This window comes from Panulirus ornatus, chromosome 59 (assembly GCF_036320965.1).
Source record: "Panulirus ornatus isolate Po-2019 chromosome 59, ASM3632096v1, whole genome shotgun sequence".
Taxonomy (NCBI): Eukaryota; Metazoa; Arthropoda; class Malacostraca; order Decapoda; family Palinuridae; genus Panulirus; species Panulirus ornatus.
The window spans coordinates 19,888,040-19,915,022 of NC_092282.1; the positions used below are offsets into that span (position 1 = coordinate 19,888,040).

At 50.8% G+C, this 26,983-nt stretch overlaps 1 protein-coding gene across 2 annotated transcripts in view; it reads left to right on the top strand.

Annotated features, from left to right (window-relative positions):
• The window catches only part of LOC139767214 (uncharacterized), an 86,740-nt gene that overhangs the window by 47,660 nt on the left and 12,097 nt on the right, over positions 1-26,983 (top strand). For both annotated transcript variants that reach the window (XM_071696337.1, XM_071696336.1), the window contains exon 2: positions 24,276-24,363. In XM_071696337.1, the coding sequence (XP_071552438.1) occupies positions 24,276-24,363 (88 nt within the window). The remainder of the gene's footprint in view (positions 1-24,275; positions 24,364-26,983) is intronic.

The following is a 26,983-nucleotide window of genomic DNA, read 5'->3' on the forward strand; positions in this document are numbered from 1 at the left end:
CTACTACGTATATGCAATCCGCCACGCACCTGCATCAGAGCATACACGCAACCCACCTTGTACATGCGATCCACCACTCATCTCTAACAGACCACTCACGCAACCCACTGCGTTCATGCGATTCCACCACGAATATGCAACTTACCACACTCACACGCAACCCACAACGTACATGCGATCCACAACGCATCTGCGGCAGACAAACGTAACCCGCCACGTACATGTGATCCACCACGCACCTGCAACAGACCACACACGCATACCACCACGTACATGCGATCCACCACGTACATGCAACAGACCACACAATACCCAACAGGTATATGCATTCCATCACGGACGTGCAACAGACCACACACACACAACCCACCAAGCACATGCGATCCACCACGCACCTGCAACAGACCTTACACGCAACCCACCACGTACAAGCGATCCACTACGCACCTGCAACAGACCACACACGCAACCCACCAGGTACTTGCGATCCAAAAGGCACCTGAAACAGAAAACCCCACACACACGAAACCCACCACATATATGCTATCCAACACGCACCTGCAACAAACCACACACACTTAACCCACAATGTACAATTGCTGCACAACGCACCAGACAGACGACTCACGCAACCCGCCACGTACATGCGATCACCTATGCACCTGCAACAGACCACACTTACCACCCAACACATACATGCAATCCAACGCATATGCAGTAGACCACACACGCAACCCAGCACGTATATGCGAACCACCACGCACCTGGAATAGACCAAACACGCAACCCACCACGTACATGCGATCCACGCACCTGCAACAGACCTTACACGCAACCCACCACATACAAGCGATCCACCTCGCACCTAAAAAAGACCACACACGCAACCGACCACGTCCTTGCGATCCACCACGTACTTGCAACAGGCTACACACACGCAAACCACCACATATATGCGATCCAAAACGCTCACGTAACATACCACACACGCAAGCCACCACGTATATCCGATTCACCACACCTGCAACAGCCACACACGCAATGAACCACTTAAATTGGGACACCAAGCAAGTGCAGCCAACCACACACTGAACGCACAACGTACATAAGAATCACAACGCACTTACAGCAGACGACACGCAAACATAACATGCATACGATCCATCACTCACCTGCATCAGACCACATGCGATCCACCAAGCACCAACAAATCACACACGCAACTCACCACGTACATAAGAACCACTAAGCACATGCAACAAACCACACACACTACCCACAACGTACATGCGATCCACAACGCACCTGCAACAGACACACGCAACCGACCACGTACATACGATACATAATTCACCTGCATCAGACCACACGCAACCCCCACGTACAAGCGATCCACTACGCACCTGGAACACCACATACGCAACCCACCACGTACATAGGAACCACCAAGTACATGCAACAAACCACACACTCAACCTACAACGTACAACCGATGCACAACGCACCAGCCACAGACGACACACGCCACCACCACTTACAAGCTATCCACCATGCACCTGGAACAGACCACACCCGCAACCCACCACGTACATACGATCCACTACATACCTGCAACAGACCACACGCGCAACCACCACGTACATGCGATCCACCACGCACCTGCAATAGACCATATCCGCAACCCACCACGTACATGGAACTACCTAGCACGTGCAACAAACCACATTCACTCAACGCACATGCGATCCAACACGCATCTGCAACAGATGACACACGCAACCCACCTCGTACATGAGAGCCACCACTCATCTGCATCATACTACACGCAACCCGCCACGTACAAGTGATCCAACGCGCACCTGCAAGACTACATACACAATCCACCACGTGCATAGGAACCACAAAACACATGCAAGAAACCACACAGCTCAACCTACAACGTACATACGATACACAACGCACCTGCAAAAGACAACTCACGCAACCCACCACACATGCGATCCACCACACACACCTGCAACGCCACATACAGGCGATCCACCATTCTCCTGCAACAGACCAAATAAGCAACCCACCACGTACATGTGATCCACTACGCACTAGCAAAACACACTCACGCGCAACCCACCACGTACAAGCGATCCACCAAGCACCTGCAGTTGACCACACACACGCAACCCACCACATATATGTGATCCAACACACGCCTGTAATAGGCCACATATACAACCTACAACGTACATCCGATCTAATACAACTGGAAGAGATTAGACACAGAACCGACTACATAAATGCGATCCAAGACGCACCTGTAACAGAAAACACAGACGCAACCGACGACGTACATGTGATCCACCAAGAACATGCAACAGACCACACATGCAAACCACCTTGTGCATGCGATCCAACACGCACATACAACAGACCACACACTGTGGACGTGCATCCCATCACATACATGCGATCCACGATGTACATGCAATGTACCACACACGAAACGCACCACGTACATGGGATCCACTATGCACTTGCAACAGAAAACACACAAACACACCCGCAACACACCGCACACACAATCCGTCACGTGCAAGTGATCCACCAGGCACCTATAACAGACCAAACAAGCAACCCACCACGTTCATGCGATCCACCGCACACCTGCAATACACGACACACGCAATCTACCACGTACATGTGATCCACCACACACCTGCAACACGACTCACGCAACCCACCACGTACATGTGGCCCACATGCAACAAACACCACTTACGCATCTCACAAGATACATAGGATCCTCCACGCAACTGCAACAGACCACACACGCAACCCACTATATACATGTAAACCACCAAGCACATACAGCAAACTTCTGACACACAACCCAAAGTGTACATGCGATCCACCAAACACCTGCGACAGACCACTCCCGCAACCACCACCACGTACATTGGAACAGCAAGCACGTGCAATAAACCACACATTGAACCCATGACGTACATACGATCCACAACGCACCTGCAACAGACGACACACGCAAACCACCACGTACATGCGATCCACCACTCATGTGCATCAGACCACATACGCAACCCACCACGTATATGCGATCCACCAAGCACCTGCAACAGATCACACACGCAACCCACCACATACATAGGAACCACCAAGCGCATGCAACAAACTACACATACTCAAACCACAACTTACATGCGATCCACAACGGACCTGCAACAGAAGACACACGTAACCCACCACGTACATGTAATTTACCACTCACCTGCATCAGACCATACAAGTAGCCCACCACGTACATGCGATCTACCACGCGCCTGCAACAGACCACACACGCAACCCACATCGTACATAGGAACCACCAAACACATGCAAGAAACCACACACACACACACACACACACACACACACACACACACACACACACAATCAACCCACAACATACAGCCGATACACAACGCATCAGACAGACAATACACGCAACCCACCACGTACAGGCGATCTACCATACAACTGCAACAGACCACACAAGCAACCCATCACGTACATGCGATCCACCACGCACCTGCAACAGACCACACACGCAAAGCACCACGTACATAGGAACTACCTAGCACGTACATCACACCCACTCAACCCACTACGCACATGCTATCAACAACGCACCTGCAAAAGACGACATACTCAACCCAACACGTACATGCACTCCACCACACCTGCTTCACACCACACACAGAACCCGCCACGTACATGCGATCCCCACGTACCTGCAAAACCACATACGCAACCCACCCCGTACATAGGAACCACCAAGCACATGCAACAAACCACGCACACTCAACCTATAACGTACATGCACCTAAAAAAGACGACACACGCAACTCACCACGTACATGCGATCCACCACACACCTGCAACACACCGCACACACAATCCGTCACGTGCAAGTGATCCACCAGGCACCTATAACAGACCATACAAGCAACCCACCACGTACATGCGATCCACCACGCACCTACAAGACACACACTCAACCCACCACGGACAAGCAATCCACTACGCACCTGCATCAGACCCAACGCGCAACTCATGACGTACTTGCAATCCACCAAGCGCCTTTAGTAGACAACACACACGCAACTCACCATATATATGCGATCTAACATGCACCTATAAAAGACCAAACACGTAACCCACCACTTCCATCCGATCTAACACAACTGGAAGAGATCAGACGCGGAACCGACCCCATAGATGCGATCCAAGACGCACCTGTAACAGACAACACAAACGCAATAGACCATATACATGTGATCCACCACGCTATTGCAACGGATCACCACGCACTTGCAACAGGACACGCAACCCATCACGTACATGCGATCTACCACTCACCTACATCAGACAACACACGCAACCCACCACGTACATGCGATCCACCAACCACCTGCAACAGGACACATGCAACCTACTACGTACATAGGAACATCCAAGCTTATGCAACAAATGATACCCTCAACCCACAACGTACAACCGATACACAACGTGCCTAACACAGACGACACACGCAAAGCACCAAGTACATGCGTTCCACCACGCACCTGCAACAGACCAAACAAGCAAACCACCACGTACATGCGATTCACCACGCACCTGCAACAGACACACGCAACCCACCACGTACAAGCGATCCACCACACATCTGCAACAGACCACACACGCAACCCACGACGTACTTGCGATCCACCAAGCACCTACAGTAGACTACACACACGAAACCCACCACATGCGATCCAACACGCACCTGTAACAGACCGCACACGCAACCCACCACATATATCCGATTTAACACAACTGCAACAGACCAGACACGGAACCGACCACATGCATACGATCCAAGACGCACCTGTAACAGACAACACAGACGCAACAGACCACATACATGTGATCCACCTAGAACATGCAACAGACCACATGTGCAAACCACCTCGCACTTGCGATCCAGCACGCATATAGAACAGACCACATACGTAACACACTGCGAACATGCGATCAACAGGCACATGCAACAGAACAATCACATAACCCACCACATACATGCGATCCACGAAGCACATGCAACATACCACACGAAACCCACTACGTACATGGGATTCACCACGCACACGAAACCACGTACACCACGCGCTTGCAACAGAAAATATGTTCAACCCACCACGTACACGCGAACCGATACGCTCTTGCAAGACACACGCAACCCACCACATATATGCGATCAACCACACACTTGCAACAGAGGACACACGCAACCACCACGTACATGCGATAACACACATATGCAATAGACAATACACGCAACCAACCACGTACATGCGAAATACGAAGCACATGCAACAAACCCCACATACACAACTCACCACTTACATACGATCCTCTATGCAACTACATCGAACCACAAACGCAACCCAGCAAGTACATGCCAACCACCAAGCACATACAGCAAACCCCACACACGCAATCCAAAATGTGCATGCGATCCACAAAATACCTCCAACAGACCTCACACGTAACCCACCACGTATATGGGAACCATCATGGACATGCAACAAATCCCACACACGCAACCCACCACGTACATTCGATCTAACGCGCCTGCAAGAAACCACAAACGCAACCCACCACGTACATGCTATCCACTACACCTGCAACACCACACGCAACCCACCACGTACATGCAATCCAGCACACACACAACCTACAACGTACATGTGATACACAACGCATCTGCAAAAGACGACACACGCAACCCACCACGTACATGCGATCCACTTCGTATATGCAGCAGACCACACACGCAACCTACCACGTACATTGGAACACCAAACACCTGCAACAGATTACTCACGCAACCTACCACGTACACAAGAAACAACAAGTGCATGCGACAAACTACACACACTCAACCCACAACGTACATCAGATCCACAACGCACCTACAACATACGACACACGCAAACTACCACGTACATGCGATCCACCACTCGCCTGATTCAGACCACACAACGCGCCTGCAACAGACCGCACACAATCCACCACGTACATGGAACATCCAAGCACATGCAACAAACCACACCCACTCAACCCACATGCGATCCACAACGCAAGCTGCAACAGACACACGCAACTCACCACATATAAGCGATCCATCACTCACCTGCATTACACCACACACGCAACCCGCCACGTACATGCAATCCAGCACAAACCTCCAAGATCACATATGCAACCCACCACGTACATAAGAACCACCAAGTACATGCAACAAATCACACACGCAACCCACCACGTGCATGCAATGCGCAACGCATCTACAAAAGACGACACACGCAGCCCACCACGTACTTGTGATCCACCATACACCTGCAACAGACGACACACGCAACCCACCACGTACGTGCGAACCACCAATCATATGCAACAAACCCCACATACGCAACTCACAACATACATGCGATCCACCACTCATCTGCATTAGGCCACATACGTAACCCACCACGTACATGCGATCCACCAAGCGCCTGCAACAGATACACGCAACCCACCACGTACATGCAATCCACCACTCACCTACATCAGACCATACAAGCTAACCACAACGTACATGCGATCCATCACGCACCTGCAACAAACCACACACGCAACCCACAACGTACATAGGAACCACCAAGCACATGCAAGAAACCACACATACTCAACCCACAACATACAAACGATACACAACGCATCTGACAGACGACATACGCAACCCACCACGTACAGGCGATCTACCATACAACTGCAACGGACCACACATGCAAAGCACCACGCACATAGGAACAACCTAGCACATGCAACAAACCACACCCACTCAACCCACTACGCACCTGCGATCCACAGTACACCTGCAACAGACGACACACACAACCCAACACGTACATGTGATCCACCACTCACCTGCTTCACACCACACGCAACCCGCCACGTGCATGCGATCCCCACGCACCTGCAAAACCACATACGCAACCAACCACATACATAGCAATTACCAAGCACATGCAACAAACGACGCACACTCAGCCTATAACGTACATGCGAGACACAACTCGCTTAAAAAAGACGACACACGCAACCCACCACGTACATGGGATCCACCACGTACTTGCAACAGAAAACACACACGCTACCCACCACATACGCGCCATCCACCACACACCTGCAACAGACGACACTCGCAACCCACCACATAATTGCGATCCACCACACACCTGCAACAGACGACACACGCAACCCATCACGTATATGCGAACCACCAGTTATATGCAAGAAAGCCCACATGCGCAACTCACAACATACATGTGAACCACCACTCATCTGCATTAGACCACACATGCATCCCACCACGCAAGATGCGAACCGCCATTTATATGCAACAACCCCACATACGCAACTCACAGCATATATGCGATCCACCACTCATCTGCATAACCCACACACGGAACCCACCACGTACATGCGATCCACCAGGCACCTGCAACAGATCACACACGCAACCCACCACATACATAGGAACCAACAAGCACATGCAACACTACACATACTCAACCCACAACGTACATGCGATCCACAACGCACATGCAACAGACGACATGCAACCCACCAAGTACATGCAATCTACCACTCGCCTGCATCAGACCATACAAGCTACCCACAACGTCCATGCGATTCACCACACACCTGCAACAGACCATATACGCAATCCACAACGTACATAGGAACCAGCAAGCATATGCAAGAAACTACACACACTCAACCCACAACATACAGCCAATACACAACGCATCTGACACAGACGACACACGCAACCCACCACGTACAGGCGGTCCGCCATACAACTGCAGCAGACCACACAAGCAACGCACCACGTACACGCAATCCACCACGCACGCAGCTGCAACAGACCACACACGCAAAGGACCACGTACATAGGAACCACCTAGCACGTGCAACAAACTACACCCACTCAACCCCTTACGCGCATGCGATCCACAACTCACCTGCAAAAGACGACATACTCAACCCAACACGTACATTCACCCCACCACACCTGCTTCACACCACACACGCAACCCGCCACGTACATGCGATCCCCATGCACCTGCAAGACCACATACGCAACCCACCACGTACATGCAATCCAATAAGCACTTGCAACAGACCACACTCAAGCAAAAGACCACGTACATATGATTCACCAAGAACATGCAACAGACCACACACGAAAACTGCCACGTATATGTGATCCAAAACTTACTTGCAACAAACCGCACGCAACCCCCACTTACATACAATCCACCACGCACACACAACAGACCACACATGCAACCCACCACATACATGCGATTCACCACGCACATGAAATAGACAACACACATAAACCACCAAGTACATACGATCTAACACGCACATGCAAAAGACGAAACGCGGAACCCACTAAGGACATACGACGCACCAGACACATGGAACAGAACACTCACGCAACCTACCACATATATGCGATCCAAGACGCGCACGCAACCCACTACGTACATGCGATCCACCATTCGTCTGAAAGAAACTACATACGCAACCCATCACGGACATGCGATCCACTACGCACATGCAACTGGCCACACACGCAACCCACAATGCACATCGGATCACCACGCACCTACAACCGACCACACAACCCACCACGTACATGCGAACCACCAAGCACATGCAACAAACCACAGACGCAACCCACCACGTATATGCGATCCAACGCATCTGCAACAGGGCAAAAGCAACCCACCATGTTCCTGTGATCCACAACGTACTTGCATCAGACCACAAACACAACCCACCACGTACATGTAGCAGACCACACATAACCCAACAAGTACATGCATTCCATCCCAGACTTGCAACAGACCATACACGCAACCTAACAAGTACGTGGAATCCACAACGCACCTGCAATAGACCTCACACGCAACCCACCACGTACAAGCGATCCACTCCGCACCTGCGACAGAAAACATACATGCAACCAACCACTTATATGCGATCCAACACGTACCTGTAACAGACCATACACGCAACCCACCACTGCAACAACTGCAAGAGAACACACACGCAATCCACCACGCACATGCGATCCAACAAGCACCTGCAACAGACCACACTCACGCAAAAGACAACGTACATATATTCCACCCCGAACATGCAGGACCTCGCACGCAACCTATCACGTACGTGCAACAGCACTCACGCAACCCCAGTTTACATAACATCCACCACGCACATGCAACAGTCCACACACGCAATCCACCGCATACATGCGATTCACCACGCACATGAGATAGACAACACAAGCAAACCACCACGTACATGCGAACCACCAAGCACATGCAACACACCCCACATACGCAACTCACAACGTACATACGATCCTCCACGCATCTGCGACAGACCACACACACAACCCACCAAGTACATACGAACCACCAAGCTCATACAGCAAACCCCACACACGCAACCCAAAATGTACATGCGATCCACCAAATACCTACAACATACCACACACTCAACCTACCATGTACATGCTAACCACCATGCACATGCAATAAACCCCACACATGCAACCCACCACGTACATGCGATCCAAAATGCCCCTGCAAGAAACCACATACGCAACCCATCACGGACATACAATCCACCACGCACACGCAACATTCCACACACGCAACCCACCGCATACATGCGATTCACCATGCACATGAGATAGACAACACAAGCAAACCACCACGTAATGTGATCCAACACGCACATGCAAAGGACCAAACATGCAACCCACCACGGACATACGATCCACCACGCATATGCAACAGAAGACACACGGAACCCACCTGACACACACCTGCGATCCAACACGTACATGCGATCCAACACGCACATGCAAAAGACCAAACACGCAACCCACCACGGACATGTGATACACCACGCATATGCAACAGACGACACACGGAACCCACCATGTACATGCGATCCACCGTACCTACAACAGACCACACGTACATGCGATCCACCGTACCTACAACAGACCACACGTACATGCGATCCACCACACACCTGCAACAGACCAAACACGCAACTCGTCACGTACATGAGATCCACTCCACCACACACCTGCAACAGACCAAACACGCAACTCGTCACGTACATGAGATCCACCACGCACCTGCAACAAAACACATGCAAACCACCACGTATATGCGATCCACTGCGCACCTGCAACGTACCTGACACGCAACCGACCACGTACAAGCGATCCACCACGCATTTACAAAAGACATTACACGCAGTCCACCACGTACTTGCGATTCACCAAGTACCAGTAATAGACCACACACGAATTTCTCCACATATATGCCATCCAACACGGACCTGTAATAGTCCACACACGCAACTCACCATATACATCCGATCTAACACAAATGCGACAGACTACACACGCAACCCACCTCATACATGCGATCCACCATGCACATGCAGCAGACCACACACGCAACCCAACGTCTACATTCGACCGACTACGCACATGCAACAGACGACACACGCAACCCACCAAGTATATCCGATCCAGCACAAATACAACAGACCGTACACGCAACCCACCACATACATGCAATCCACCATGCACATGCAATAAACCACACACGTAACCTAACGTCTACATGCGACCGACTACGCACATGCAACAGATAACAAACGCAACCCACCACATACATCCGACCCACCACGCACATGCAATAGACCACACACGCAACCCAACACGTACATGCGATCCACCACGCACATACAACAGACCACACATGCAACCCAAGGTGTACATGCGATCGATCACACATATGCAACAGACCATACATACATCACCACGTACATACGGTTCACGTCGCACGTACAACATAACACAAATGCAACCCACCACACACCTGCAATAGACCACACACGCAACCAACCACACACAGACCACATGGAATCCACCACGATTCTGGAACAGACCACACACGCAAATCAGAACGTACATGCGATCAACCAGACACCTGCAACAGAACACACACTTAACCCACAACGTACACGCAGTCCACCGCGCACCTGCAACAGACCATACACGCAGCCCCCCCCCCCCCACACGTATATGCGATCTAACGCGTACCTGCAAGAAACCACAATCGCAAACTTCCACCCCAAGCAAACACCAACCCATCACGTACATGCGATCCACCACACACCTGCAACAGACGATACACGCAACCCACCACATATATGGGTTCCACCACGCACATGCAACAGATCACACACGCAACCCCCCGTATATGCGAGCCAACACGTACCTGCAAGAAACCACAAACGCAACCCACCACCCCCAAGCGAACACACGCAACCCACCATGCACCTGTAACACCACACACGCAACCCACCACGTACATGTGATTCACCACGCACCTGCAACAGATGATACACGCAACATCACGTACATGCGATCCAACACGCACCTGCAACAGACCATACACGCAATCCACCATGTACCTGCAAACAACCAAACACATGCAACAACCCTACACACACAACCCACCACGGACATGCAAACCATAACGCACCTGCAACAACAAACACGCAACCCACCTCGTATATGCGAACCGCCACACACGCAACCCACCACATACATGCGATCCACCAAGCGCTTGCAAGAAACCATACACGCATCCACCACGGATGTGCGATCCGCCACGCACATGCAACAGACCACACACACGCAACCCATCTCTCGTACATGCGATCCACCACTCACCTGCATCAGACCACATGTAACCCATCATGTACATGCGATCCACCACGCACCTGCAGAAACCACAAACGCAACCCACCACGTGCATGCGATTCACCACACGCCTGCAAAAAAAACCACACACGCAACCCACCACGTATATGCGATACAACTCGCACCTGCAAGATACTATAAATGCAACCCACCACGCACATGCAACAAGATACGCTACCCACCACGTACATGCAGTCTACCACACACCTGCCAGATATACACAACCCACCACGTACATGCGATCCACCACGCACTGCAAGAGCACACACGCAACCCATCACGTACATACGAAACACCACGCACCTGCAACACAACAAATTCAACCCACCACGTACATGTGATCCACCACGCACCTGCAACAGACCACCACACGCAAATTACCACGTACATGCATCACCACACATCCCAACAAGTACATGCATTCCATTACGGACGTACAACAGACCACACATACAACCCGACAAGTACATGCAATCCAGCGTTCACTTGCAACAGACGTCACACGCAACCCACCACGTACAAACAATCCACTACGCACCTGCAACAGACCACACACGCAACACATCAGGTACTTGCGATCAAAAAAGCACCTGCAACATAAAACACACACGCAACCTACCACATATATGCGATCCAATATGCACCTGTAACAGAACACACACGCAACCCACCACTTACGTCCGATCCAACACCCCTTGCAAGAGAACACACCCACCCACCACGTACTTGTGATCCATCAAGCACCTGTAACAGACCACACTCACGCAAAAGACCATGTACATATGATCCACCATGAACATGCAACAGACCACACACGCAACCTACCACGTACATGTGATTCACCACGTACGTGCAACAGACCACACGCAACCCCCAATTACATTCAATCCACCACACCCACGCACCAGACCACACGTAACACATCACGTACATGCGATCCGCAACACCTGCAACAGACCACACACGCAACCCACCACATGTATGCAATTCACCACGCATATGAAATAGAGAAGACACGCAAACCACCACGTACATGCGATCCAACACGCACATATAAAAGACCAAACACGCAACCCACTACAGACAAACGACCCACCAACCACACACATCAAAACTCACGCAATCCACCGCATACATGCAACATACTACACACGCAACCCACCGCGTATATGTGATCAACCTCGCGCCTGCAAGAAACTACTCACGCAACCCACCACAGACATGCAATCCACCATTCACATGCAACAGACCAAACACACGCAACCCAGAACGTACATGCGATCCAACACTCGTCTGCAACAGACCACACACGCAACCCACCACGTATATGCGGTCCATCACGCACCTGCAACAAACCACACACAACCCACCATGTATATGCGAACCACCAAGCACATGCAACCACACACACAACCCACCACGTACATGCGATTCACACCTACAACACGACAAAGAAACCCACCACGTACATGTGATTCACCACCCACCTGCAACAGAGCAGATGCAACCCACCACATGCAACAGACCACGCACATAAACTCACGGACGTGCAACAGACCGCACACGCCACCCACCTAGTACATGGAATCCACCACGCACCTGCAAGACCTCACATGCAACCTACCACGTGCAAGCGATCCACTTCGCAACTGCAATGGATCACATGCAACGCGCCAGGTGCATGCGATCGAAAAAGCACCTGCAAGAGAAAACACACGCAACCCTCCACATACGTGCGATCCAACACGCGCATGCATAAGACCAATGACAACCCACTACGGACATACGACCCACCAGACACATGGAACAGAACAATCACGCAACCCACCATATACTTGCAAACCACGACGCACATGCAATATACCACACGCAACCCACCACGTACATCCGATTCAACATACCTGCAAGAAAACACACGCAACCCACCACGTACATCCGATCCAACATGCCTGCAAGAAAACACACACGCAGCCCACCACGTACATACGACCCACCAAGCACCTGCAACACCACACTCACGCACAAGACCACGTGCATATGATACACCACGAACATTCAACAGACCACACGCGCAACCTACCACATACATGCGATCCATCACGTACGTGCAACAGACCATACGCACCCCCACGTACATACAATCCACCACGCACACGCAACAGACCACACACGCAACTCACCACATACATGCTATTCACAACGCACATGAAATAGACAACACACGCTAATCCCTCGTACATGCGATCCAACACGCACATGCATAAGACCAAAGACAACCCACTACGGACATATGACCTGCCAGACACATGCAACAGAACAATTACGCAACCCACCATATATTTTCGATCCACGACGTACATGCAACATACCACACGCAACCCACCACGTACATACGACCCACCAAGCACCTGCAACAGACCACCCTCGCGCAAAAGACCACGTACATATGATCCACCACGAACATCCAACAGACCACACACGCAACCTTCCACATACATGCGATCCGTCACGTACGTGCAACAGACCACACGCAACCCCCACGTACATACAATCTACCACGCACACGCAGCAGACCACACACGCAACCCACCACATACATGCTATTCACAACGCACTTGAAATAAACAGCACACGCAAATCACCACGTACATGCGATCTAAGACGCACATGCTTAAGACCAAAGAACCCACTACGGACATCCGACTTACCAGACACATACAACAGAACAATCGCGCAACCCACCACATACAGGCGATCCACAACGTACATGCAACATACCACACAACCCACCACGTACATGCTATCCACCTGACACGTACATGCGATCCACCACGCACATGCAACAGGCCACACACCTGCAACAGAACATACGCAACCCACACGTATATGGGGTCCACCACGCACCAACAACAATACACAAACGCAAACCATCACGTACATACGAGCCACCACGCACCTGCAAAAGACGACTCACGGAACCTACCTCGTATATGCGATCCACCACGAACTCGCAACAGACCACAAACTCAAACAGGCGCATTCATGCGGTTAACCACACCCTTGCATCACGACACACGCAACCCACCACGTACATATGATCGAACACGCACCAGCAACAGATCACACACACGCAACCCACCACGTAAATGCGATGCACCTCGCACCTGCAACAGACCACACACTCAAACTACCACGTACATGTGATGCAGCGCAAACCTCGAAGACCACGCACGCGATCTACCACGTACATGCGATCCAATACGCACATACAACAGACCACACACGCAACACCCTACGTACATGCGATCCAACACACACCTGAACAGACTACACACGCAACCAACCACACATACATTCCACTGCGCACCTGCAACAGGCCAGATACGGAACCCAACACGTACATGCCATCCAACACGCACCTGTAACACAACACACGCAACCCACCACACACATGCGATCCACCACGCACCTGCAACAGACTACACACGCAAAGTACCACGTGCATGTGATCCAACAAGCACCTGCAAAGACCACACACACGCAACCCACCATTTACATGCGATCCACCACTCATGCAACAGACCACACACACAACCCACCACATTTATGCAGTCCACCACCCACCTGCAAGAGAAAACACAAGCAACCAACCATGTATGTGCGATCCATCAAGCACCTGCAACAGACCACACGCTACGCGCCACGGACATGCAATCCGAAACGCACATGCAACAGACCACACACACGCAACCCACCATGTACAGTCGATCCACCACGCACATGCAACAGACCACAAACACGCAGCTCACCACGTACATGTAATCCACCACGTAAATGCAACACCACACACGCAATACACGACGTACATGCGAACCATCACGCATCTGCAACAGAATACATGCAAACCACCACGTACATGCGATTCACCACGAACTTGCAACAGACTACAGTTGCAACCAACCACGTACACGCGATCCATCATGCACAGGCAAGACCACACATGCAACCGGCCATGTACATGCGCTCCACTACGCACAAGGCAACAGACCACACACGCAACCCACCACGTACATGCGATCCACTATGCACATAGAACAGCCCACACACGCAACCCATCAAGTACATGCGATCCACGACACACCTGCAACAGACTAATCGTGCAATTCACCACGTACATATGATCCTTCACGCAACTGAAATAGACCACACACTCGCAACCCACCACGTACATGCGATCCACTACGCAACTGCAACAAGCAACACACGCATCCCACCAGGTATATTCAGTCCACTACACACTGGCAACAGACCACACATGCAAACCACCATGTGCGTGTGATCCAACATACACCTGAAATAAACCACACAAAACCCACCACATACATGCGATCCACCAAATACCTGCAACAGACCACATACGTAACCTACCACGTACATGCGATCTACTAAGCACTTGCAACAGACCACACACGCAAACTTCCATGTACATATGATCCACCATATACCTACAACAGACCACACACAACCCACACCACCTACATACGATCTATCACGCACCTGCATCGGGACAAACGCGCAACTCAACACGTACATGCAATCCACCACTCACCTGCAACAGACCACACTTGCACCCCACCACGAACATGCAATACACCACGCACCTGCAGCAGACCACAAACGCAACACCCCACATGCATGCGATCAACCACGTACTTACAAAAGACCACACACACACACACACACACACACACACACACACACACACCATCTACGTGCGATCCATCACGCACCTGCATCGGGACAAACGCGCAACCCACCACGTACATGCAATCCACCACGCACAAGCAACAGACAACACCCGCAATCCCCCACGTACATGCAATTCACCAGGCACACGCAACAGACCACATACGCACCCACCACGTATGCGCGATCCACCAAGCACATGCAATTGACCACACACGTACCCCACCACGTACATGCGATCTACCACGCACCTGCAACAGACCATACACGTACCAACACCGCGCTGGCCGCCTCACCCACCAACACGCGCTGGCCTCCTCACCCACTAACACGCGCTGGCCGCCTCACCCACCAACACGCGCTGGCCGCCTCACCCACCAACACGCGCTGGCCGCCTCACCCACCAACACACGCTGGCCGCCTCACCCACCAACACCGCGCTGGCCGCCTCACCCACCAACACGCGCTGGCCGCCTCACCCACCAACACCGCGCTGGCCGCCTCACCCTCCAACACCACGCTGGCCGCCTCACCCACCAACACCGCGGTGGCCGCCTCGTCCACCAACACCGCGCTGGCCGCCTCACCCACCAACACCACGCTGGCCACCTCACCCACCAACACCCCGCTGGCCGCCTCACCCACCAACACCGCGCTGGCCGCCTCACCCACCAACACGCGCTGGCCGCCTCACCCACCAACACGCGCTGGCCGCCTCACCCACCAACACGCGCTGGCCGCCTCACCCACTAACACCGCGCGGGCCGCCTCACCCACCAACACGCGCTGGCCGCCTCACCCACCAACACCGCGGTGGCCGCCTCACCCACCAACACCGCGCTGGCCGCCTCACCCACCAACACCGCGCTGGCCGCCTCACCCACCAACACCGCGCTGGCCGCCTCACCCACCAACACCGCGCTGGCCGCCTCACCCACCAACACCGCGGTGGCCGCCTCGTCCACCAACACCGCGGTGGCCGCCTCACCCACCAACACCAGGCTGGCCGCCTCACCCACCAACACCGCGCTGGCCGCCTCACCCACCAACACCGCGCTGGCCGCCTCACCCACCAACACCGCGCTGGCCGCCTCACCCACCAACACCACGCTGGCCGCCTCACCCACCAACACCGCGCTGGCCGCCTCACCCACCAACACCACGCTGGCCGCCTCACCCACCAACACGCGCTGGCCGCCTCACCCACCAACACCGCGCTGGCCGCCTCACCCACCAACACGCGCTGGCCGCCTCACCCACCAACACGCGCTGGCCGCCTCACCCACCAACACGCGCTGGCCGCCTCACCCACTAACACCGCGCTGGCCGCCTCACCCACCAACACGCGCTGGCCGCCTCACCCACCAACACCGCGGTGGCCGCCTCACCCACCAACACCGCGCTGGCCGCCTCACCCACCAACACCGCGCTGGCCGCCTCACCCACCAACACCGCGCTGGCCGCCTCACCCACCAACACCGCGCTGGCCGCCTCACCCACCAACACCGCGGTGGCCGCCTCGTCCACCAACACCGCGGTGGCCGCCTCACCCACCAACACCACGCTGGCCGCCTCACCCACCAACACCGCGCTGGCCGCCTCACCCACCAACACCGCGCTGGCCGCCTCACCCACCAACACCGCGCTGGCCGCCTCACCCACCAACACCACGCTGGCCGCCTCACCCACCAACACCGCGCTGGCCGCCTCACCCACCAACACCACGCTGGCCGCCTCACCCACCAACACGCGCTGGCCGCCTCACCCACCAACACCGCGCTGGCCGCCTCACCCACCAACACGCGCTGGCCGCCTCACCCACCAACACGCGCTGGCCGCCTCACCCACCAACACGCGCTGGCCGCCTCACCCACTAACACCGCGCTGGCCGCCTCACCCACCAACACGCGCTGGCCGCCTCACCCACCAACACCGCGGTGGCCGCCTCACCCACCAACACCGCGCTGGCCGCCTCACCCACCAACACCGCGCTGGCCGCCTCACCCACCAACACCGCGCTGGCCGCCTCACCCACCAACACCGCGCTGGCCGCCTCACCCACCAACACCGCGGTGGCCGCCTCGTCCACCAACACCGCGCTGGCCGCCTCACCCACCAACACCGCGCTGGCCGCCTCACCCACCAACACCACGCTGGCCGCCTCACCCACCAACACCGCGCTGGCCGCCTCACCCACCAACACCACGCTGGCCGCCTCACCCACCAACACGCGCTGGCCGCCTCACCCACCAACACGCGCTGGCCGCCTCACCCACTAACACCGCGCTGGCCGCCTCACCCACCAACACGCGCTGGCCGCCTCACCCACCAACACCGCGGTGGCCGCCTCACCCACCAACACCGCGCTGGCCGCCTCACCCACCAACACCGCGCTGGCCGCCTCACCCACCAACACCGCGCTGGCCGCCTCACCCACCAACACCGCGCTGGCCGCCTCACCCACCAACACCGCGGTGGCCGCCTCGTCCACCAACACCGCGGTGGCCGCCTCACCCACCAACACCAGGCTGGCCGCCTCACCCACCAACACCGCGCTGGCCGCCTCACCCACCAACACCGCGCTGGCCGCCTCACCCACCAACACCGCGCTGGCCGCCTCACCCACCAACACCGCGCTGGCTGCTCCTGTATGTAGGAGGTTCATTTTAGCATTGCTGCCTTTGGCTTGCTCTTTCCTGCATCCATTTTGTTCTTCCTAATCAACATTTCATGACCCAAAGTTAAATTGCTGTAATAGTTTCTTCTTCTGATGGCATTACAGCATTAGAGATACTATTGTGTAAGGAAAAACTTTGTAAATCCAGTATTTGAATGATTTAAAACTAATGTTTCCACTTCATCCACCAACTGGTTAACAGTAGAGGGTTCGTCCAATAATGTTAACAGTTAAGGTGGCAACTGTCTTTAAACTATGCCTATATATGAACTCTACTCCAGGTGGGAATAATGTTGGTAGTCGTGTGGCACCTCTCATATCCCCCCCCCCCCCTCAATACTCACAACAAACTTCCATTCTTTTATGACCTATATTGTCTTGTGACACAGAGCAGTAGATCGTGTGTTCTCTATACATCCCACTTCCCTCAGCTGCTCAGAGTGCTACACTGTTCTAGTCTGAGCTACAAATATTAGAGCATCAATACTTCACTCCTCACTCGGTGCTACACTTACCAACGCAGTGGTTTGTGCCCAGCCTTACATTGTTTACCGGTGGTAGAGAAAAAAAGATATTGATCTATGAAGAAAAAATAATCACTAGAATTGCTGATCAATCACTGTTGGTAGATTTGGAAGGTCGACCACTCTGGCCTTTCCTCATCAGAAAATTTATTTTTTTTAACTTGTTTGTTGTTAGTTAGACAAACTATTTGGATGTTTTTAACTTTAATTCACTTTAACTATGCAAAAAAAAAAACCTTACTACCGACCATTAACCTTGAATATGGAGATCGTACTTGAGCCTGGTATATGATGCAACATATATGGCTATGATATGTTTGTGATGATGATGATGATGATGATGATGATGATGCACTAGCCTCGTGTAGGACAAATACAGTATAATGGATTACATGTCAACTGACCAAGCTTTCCATATTGTCTCCGAGGCGTGCGTAGCGGAGATACCTATAACAAAGTTGTATTGTTATGATGAAATGAAGTAGATTTACGGTGAACCTCATTTCCAGGTGAGTGAATCAGTACTTGTAACATCTAATGTTACCACCGCTCTGTTACTGAGATGTCTAACACACTTTCACGGAGTGATCGACGACCTAACGAAAACGATTAATATCTTACTTTCTTGTTAGATACTCACTCAGGCCAACTGGAAAATCAATAAACACAAAGTTAGGGATGTTATTTGATACAAGTAGTTGAATGTTGATGATCGTACACGAAGGGGTGAGGTTCTAATGGTAAATGGGGTTTACTTTTCTTCAAGGTCTGATATTTAAAGGAAATGCATATTTAAGAATATTTGTACTTTCTTTAAAACTTAAACCCTTCATAGGGATGATCAGCTGGTGTCATGACCGCTATTCCTTCGCAAGGAACACCTGAGTGGTTCAGTATTAAAGCACAAACGAGCACACCGCTACAATGACCCGGGCGGTCAACCATATCCTTTAATGACCTGTGTAGACCCCGTCGCTCACCAACGTGAGACGAAGGGTATTCGAGGACATATTATTCGAAAAAAAGAGTGAATGTTGGGGTGAAGAGGGTGGTGAGAGTAAGTGAGCTTGGGAAGGAGACTTGTGTGAGGAAGTACCAGGAGAGACTGAGTACAGAATGGAAAAAGGTGAGAACAATGGAAGTAAGGGGAGTGGGGGAGGAATGGGATGTATTTAGGGAATCAGTGATGGATTGCGCAAAAGATGCTTGTGGCATGAGAAGAGTGGGAGGTGGGTTGATTAGAAAGGGTAGTGAGTGGTGGGATGAAGAAGTAAGAGTATTAGTGAAAGAGAAGAGAGAGGCATTTGGACGATTTTTGCAGGGAAAAAATGCAGTTGAGTGGGAGACGTATAAAAGAAAGAGACAGGAGGTCAAGAGAAAGGTGCAAGAGGTGAAAAAAGGGCAAATGAGAGTTGGGGTGAGAGAGTATCATTAAATTTTAGGGAGAATAAAAAGATGTTCTGGAAGGAGGTAAATAAAGTGCGTAAGACAGGGGAGCAAATGGGAACTTCAGTGAAGGGCGCAAATGGGGAGGTAATAACAAGTAGTGGTGATGTGAGAAGGAGATGGAGTGAGTATTTTGAAGGTTTGTTGAATGTGTTTGATGATAGAGTGGCAGATATAGGGTGTTTTGGTCGAGGTGGTGTGCAAAGTGAGAGGGTTAGGGAAAATGATTTGGTAAACAGAGAAGAGGTAGTAAAAGCTTTGCGGAAGATGAAAGCCGGCAAGGCAGCAGGTTTGGATGGTACTGCAGTGGAATTTATTAAAAAAGGGGGTGACTGTATTGTTGACTGGTTGGTGAGGTTATTTAATGTATGTATGACTCACGGTGAGGTGCCTGAGGATTGGCGGAATGCGTGCATAGTGCCACTGTACAAAGGCAAAGGGGATAAGAGTGAGTGCTCAAATTACAGAGGTATAAGTTTGTTGAGTATTCCTGGTAAATTATATGGGAGGGTATTGATTGAGAGGGTGAAGGCATGTACAGAGCATCAGATTGGGGAAGAGCAGTGTGGTTTCAGAAGTGGTAGAGGATGTGTGGATCAGGTGTTTGCTTTGAAGAATGTATGTGAGAAATACTTAGAAAAGCAAATGGATTTGTATGTAGCATTTATGGATCTGGAGAAGGCATATGATAGAGTTGATAGAGATGCTCTGTGGAAGGTGTTAAGAATATATGGTGTGGGAGGCAAGTTGTTAGAAGCAGTGAAAAGTTTTTATCGAGGATGTAAGGCATGTGTACGTGTAGGAAGAGAGGAAAGTGATTGGTTCTCAGTGAATGTAGGTTTGCGGCAGGGGTGTGTGATGTCTCCATGGTTGTTTAATTTGTTTATGGATGGGGTTGTTAGGGAGGTGAATGCAAGAGTTTTGGAAAGAGGAGCAAGTATGAAGTCTGTTGGGGATGAGAGAGCTTGGGAAGTGAGTCAGTTGTTGTTCGCTGATGATACAGCGCTGGTGGCTGATTCATGTGAGAAACTGCAGAAGCTGGTGACTGAGTTTGGTAAAGTGTGTGAAAGAAGAAAGTTAAGAGTAAATGTGAATTAGGGCAAGGTTATTAGGTACAGTAGGGTTGAGGGTCAAGTCAATTGGGAGGTGAGTTTGAATGGAGAAAAACTGGAGGAAGTGAAGTGTTTTAGATATCTGGGAGTGGATCTGGCAGCGGATGGAACCATGGAAGCGGAAGTGGATCATAGGGTGGGGGAGGGGGCGAAAATTCTGGGAGCCTTGAAGAATGTGTGGAAGTCGAGAACATTATCTCGGAAAGCAAAAATGGGTATGTTTGAAGGAATAGTGGTTCCAACAATGTTGTATGGTTGCGAGGCGTGGGCTATGGATAGAGTTGTGCGCAGGAGGATGGATGTGCTGGAAATGAGATGTTTGAGGACAATGTGTGGTGTGAGGTGGTTTGATCGAGTAAGTAACGTAAGGGTAAGAGAGACGTGTGGAAATAAAAAGAGCGTGGTTGAGAGAGCAGAAGAGGGTGTTTTGAAATGGTTTGGGCACATGGAGAGAATGAGTGAGGAAAGATTGACGAAGAGGATATATGTGTCGGAGGTGGAGGGAACGAGGCGAAGAGGGAGACCAAATTGGAGGTGGAAAGATGGAGTGAAAAAGATTTTGTGTGATCGGGGCCTGAACATGCAGGAGGGTGAAAGGAGGGCAAGGAATAGAGTGAATTGGAGAGATGTGGTATACCGGGGTTGACGTGCTGTCAGTAGATTGAATCGGGGCATGTGAAGCGTCTGGGGTAAACCATGGAAAGCTGTGTAGGTATGTATATTTTGCGTGTGTGGACGTATGTATATACATGTGTATGGGGGTGGGTTGGGCCATTTCTTTCGTCTGTTTCTTTGCGCTACCTCGCAAACGCGGGAGACAGCGACAAAGAAAAAAAAAAAATATTCGAATGGTCATTTCCTTGTTAGGGGCGATAATAGCCTAGTGGTAGCGCTCCAGCTTGCCACGCAGGGAACGATGTGGTATACCGGGGTCGACGTGCTGTCAGTGGATTGAACCAAGGTATGTGAAGCGTCTGGGGTAAACCATGGAAAATTTCGTGGGGCCTGGATGTGGAAAGGGAGCTGTGGTTTCGGTACATTACACATGACAGCTAGAGACTGAGTGTGAACGAATGTGGCCTTTGTTGTCTTTTCCTAACTCTACCTCGGGTGTGTGTGTGTGTGTGTGTGTGTGTGTGTGTGTGTGTGTGTGTGTGTGCGCTATTTCATGTGTGGCGGGGTGGCGACGAGATAGATGAAGGCAGCAAGTATGAATATGTACGTGTGTATATATGTATATGTCTGTGTATTATATATATGTATACGTTGAAATGTGCGTGTGTGGGCGTTTATGTATGTACATGTTTATGTGGGTGGATTGGGCCATTCTTTCGTCTGTTTCCTTGCGCTACCTCGCTAACGCGGGAGATGGCGAATAATGATAATAATAATGATAATTATATATATATATATATATATATATATATATATATATATATATATATATATATATATATATATATATATATATATATATATGTTATCCCTGGGGATAGGGGAGAAAGAATACTTCCCACGTATTCCCTGCGTGTCGTAGAAGGCGACTAAAAGGGAAGGGAGCGGGGGGCTGGAAATCCTCCCCTCTCGTTTTTTTTTAATTTTCCAAAAGAAGGAACAGAGAAGGGGGCCAGGTGAGGATATTCCCTCAAAGGCCCAGTCCTCTGTTCTTAACGCTACCTCGCTATCGCGGGAAATGGCGAATAGTATGAAAAAAAAAATATATATATATATATGTGTGTGTGTGTGTGTGTGTGTATGTGTGTGTGATGGTCGTTTATATAAGACACAGTTATATATAAAGTCGTTTATTTCAGGAGTGTCCTGACGGACGGGGGACTCGTTCGTTTAATCCAGAATGTGGATGTCTCACTGACTCAGCTGCCACTGAGGAGGAGGACCCAGGTAATGGCCTCTGTTAAGACCCATGCAAATTTAAGTTATACTACTATGACCACACTTAGCTGCCAGCGAGAGAGAGGGCTCAGGCGGTAGTGTATTGGCCCCGTCCAGTACCCAAGCCAAATCAAGGAATATCCATACCTTATGTACCTAGGAGCAATCCCTTTAGGTTGTAAGCTCATGACAGCAGCCGCCCTGGGTGGTGTTACCGTCCTGCCTGAGCAGCGTTAAAAGCGGTGCCTGGAACCATCCTGCACCCTCCATGTCAGGATTGCTGGGCTTACTTTCTGTCTTCATGAACACTGGATTACCGGGCTAGTCCTAGCTTCTCCTTACAAGCACCAAATATCTAATCAGATCTAAAGTATTTTCTTCACATATGTTTTTTTTTTCCCTGTCATCTCTTGTCTCCACAATCTTTTCATAGGAAATGGTAGAGTCCATCGAACTTATGGCGCCTCGTCCCCAGCATCGTGGGGTGCTAAGAATCTCCAGGTTCCCGCCTCCAGTGAGAAGGAGGCTCACACGGTGGTAGCAGCGGCCTCTTCCACGACCTTTGCCTCTCTAATAGATCTGCCTCGTTTTCTTTTCACTGTACCAACATTCACGTTTTGTTTTGTTTTATCAACCTCTCTTCCGTTGAACACCATCTGTGTAGTACCTCTCAGTGTCTTACTTCCCTCTAAGACCCAGTTGTTTACACCACACCGCACACAAGCCCCGTCATCATATCCAAGTATAATTTCCACTCACGATTCTGATTCAGAGGTGATGACTGTGCTCATTCCAACATCAACACACCTGTGGCTCGCCTCGAAAACCTTGAGTCCCCCAAACTTTGATGTTATTTGGCTAATGGTCTGTTTTCCTTTGTTATTCTTTTTTCTGCCGACTGCTTTCCTAATTCTATAAATTTTGTATATTATTTCAGTTATCTAAACACTTGTCATAAGACCGTGATATTCTCTCACCCGCAAGCCGAGATTTTCTACTGTGGAGATTTCAACATTCACCATAGGGAATGGTTGAATTCCGCCATTATTGATGGTGGGGGATTGAAGCCCTCACCTTCTCCGTTCTCAGTCATCTAGAACAATTTATCACCCACCTCACACATATCCCTGACCGCTGTGACTATTCTCCCATAGCTCTCGATCTGTTGTTTTTCACCTCAAGTCTATCCTGCTGGAGCTACAGTCTCGCCCACATTTGACCATGCCATCGTAAATGTATTTATTTTAACGGCACCTCCCCCTCCAGCAGCCCCTTCAAAAGCGTCCATATCGGCGTCTCAATAAAGCTGGCTGGAATAACTTGCAAAAAGTCTTTCCTTGTTTAGATTACGGTCTCTCCTGTGGTGATGCTTCTGTCTCCACCCAACATATAGCAGAGGTTATTGTTGTGGGAATGGGAGCACATGTCCCCTCTTCCTCCAAGATCACTACTTCTTCAAGCCCATGGTTCAACCAATCCTGCTCTGAGGCCTCAGACATGTTGGGCGTGGAAAAACTTTCCTTCCTTCGACTCCCGTTCAGCATTCATCACTGACCGTAATCGTTGCAAGTGCGTCATGCGTGAGGCAAAGCGTTCCTTTATCTAAAGGTGGTGCGATAACCTCTCCCCTTCATTCATTGATAGATCTTTGTGGTGTTTAGCCAGGGGCATCTCTGATAGCTTCTGCCGCTCTACCTTTCCGTCAGTCTTCCGTTCGAACGGTACTTTAGCTGTCTCTCTTCTGTAGCTATTACTTTGGTTTTCCGAGAGCTGGTTGATTGTGTACCTCCACCATTAGTTAGGCCAAGTAAGACTCAGCAAGTCGTTGCGTCATGTGTTTAATGTGTGGCCGTTGGCAACTCAAAGAGTGAGACGTTTTGATAACAGTTTCTCTCCCTACATCTCGAAGCTTTGAAACTCACTCATCCCTCATGTCTTGCCCAATAACTACGACCTGGCACTTTTTTAAAGACATGTTTTTCAGTTCCTCTAAAATTCGTAACGACTTTTCATTCTCTCTCTCTCTCTCTCTCTCTCTCTCTCTCTCTCTCTCTCTCTCTCTCTCTCTCTCTCTCTCTCTCTCTCTCTCTCTCTCTCTCTCTCTCTCTCTCTCTCTCGTCGACGTCTTTATATTTCAGTAAAGTTGAGTCTTGGTGTGGAATCTTCTCCGTGACGAAGCCTCCCTCCAACATGAAAAAAGTACCGGAAATCCCATGCATGCCACACTCGTGCAACATGTCTCTCATATGGAACACACCATACTGATACATCACACCATATTTGCAACACATACAACACAATACACCACACATGCAACACACATTATATACAATACACCACACATGCAACACGCGTTATATACACCACACATGCATCACACGTTATATACAATACGCTACACACGGTATGAACAATACACAACACATGCAACACACGTTATATACAATACGCAACACACGTTATATACAACACATGCAACACACATTATATACAATGCACCACACATGAAACACACGTTATGTACAATACACCACACATACAACACACGTTATATACAACACGCAACACATCATTACATACAGTAAATGACATGCATGCATCATACCACACATGAAACACACCATACATG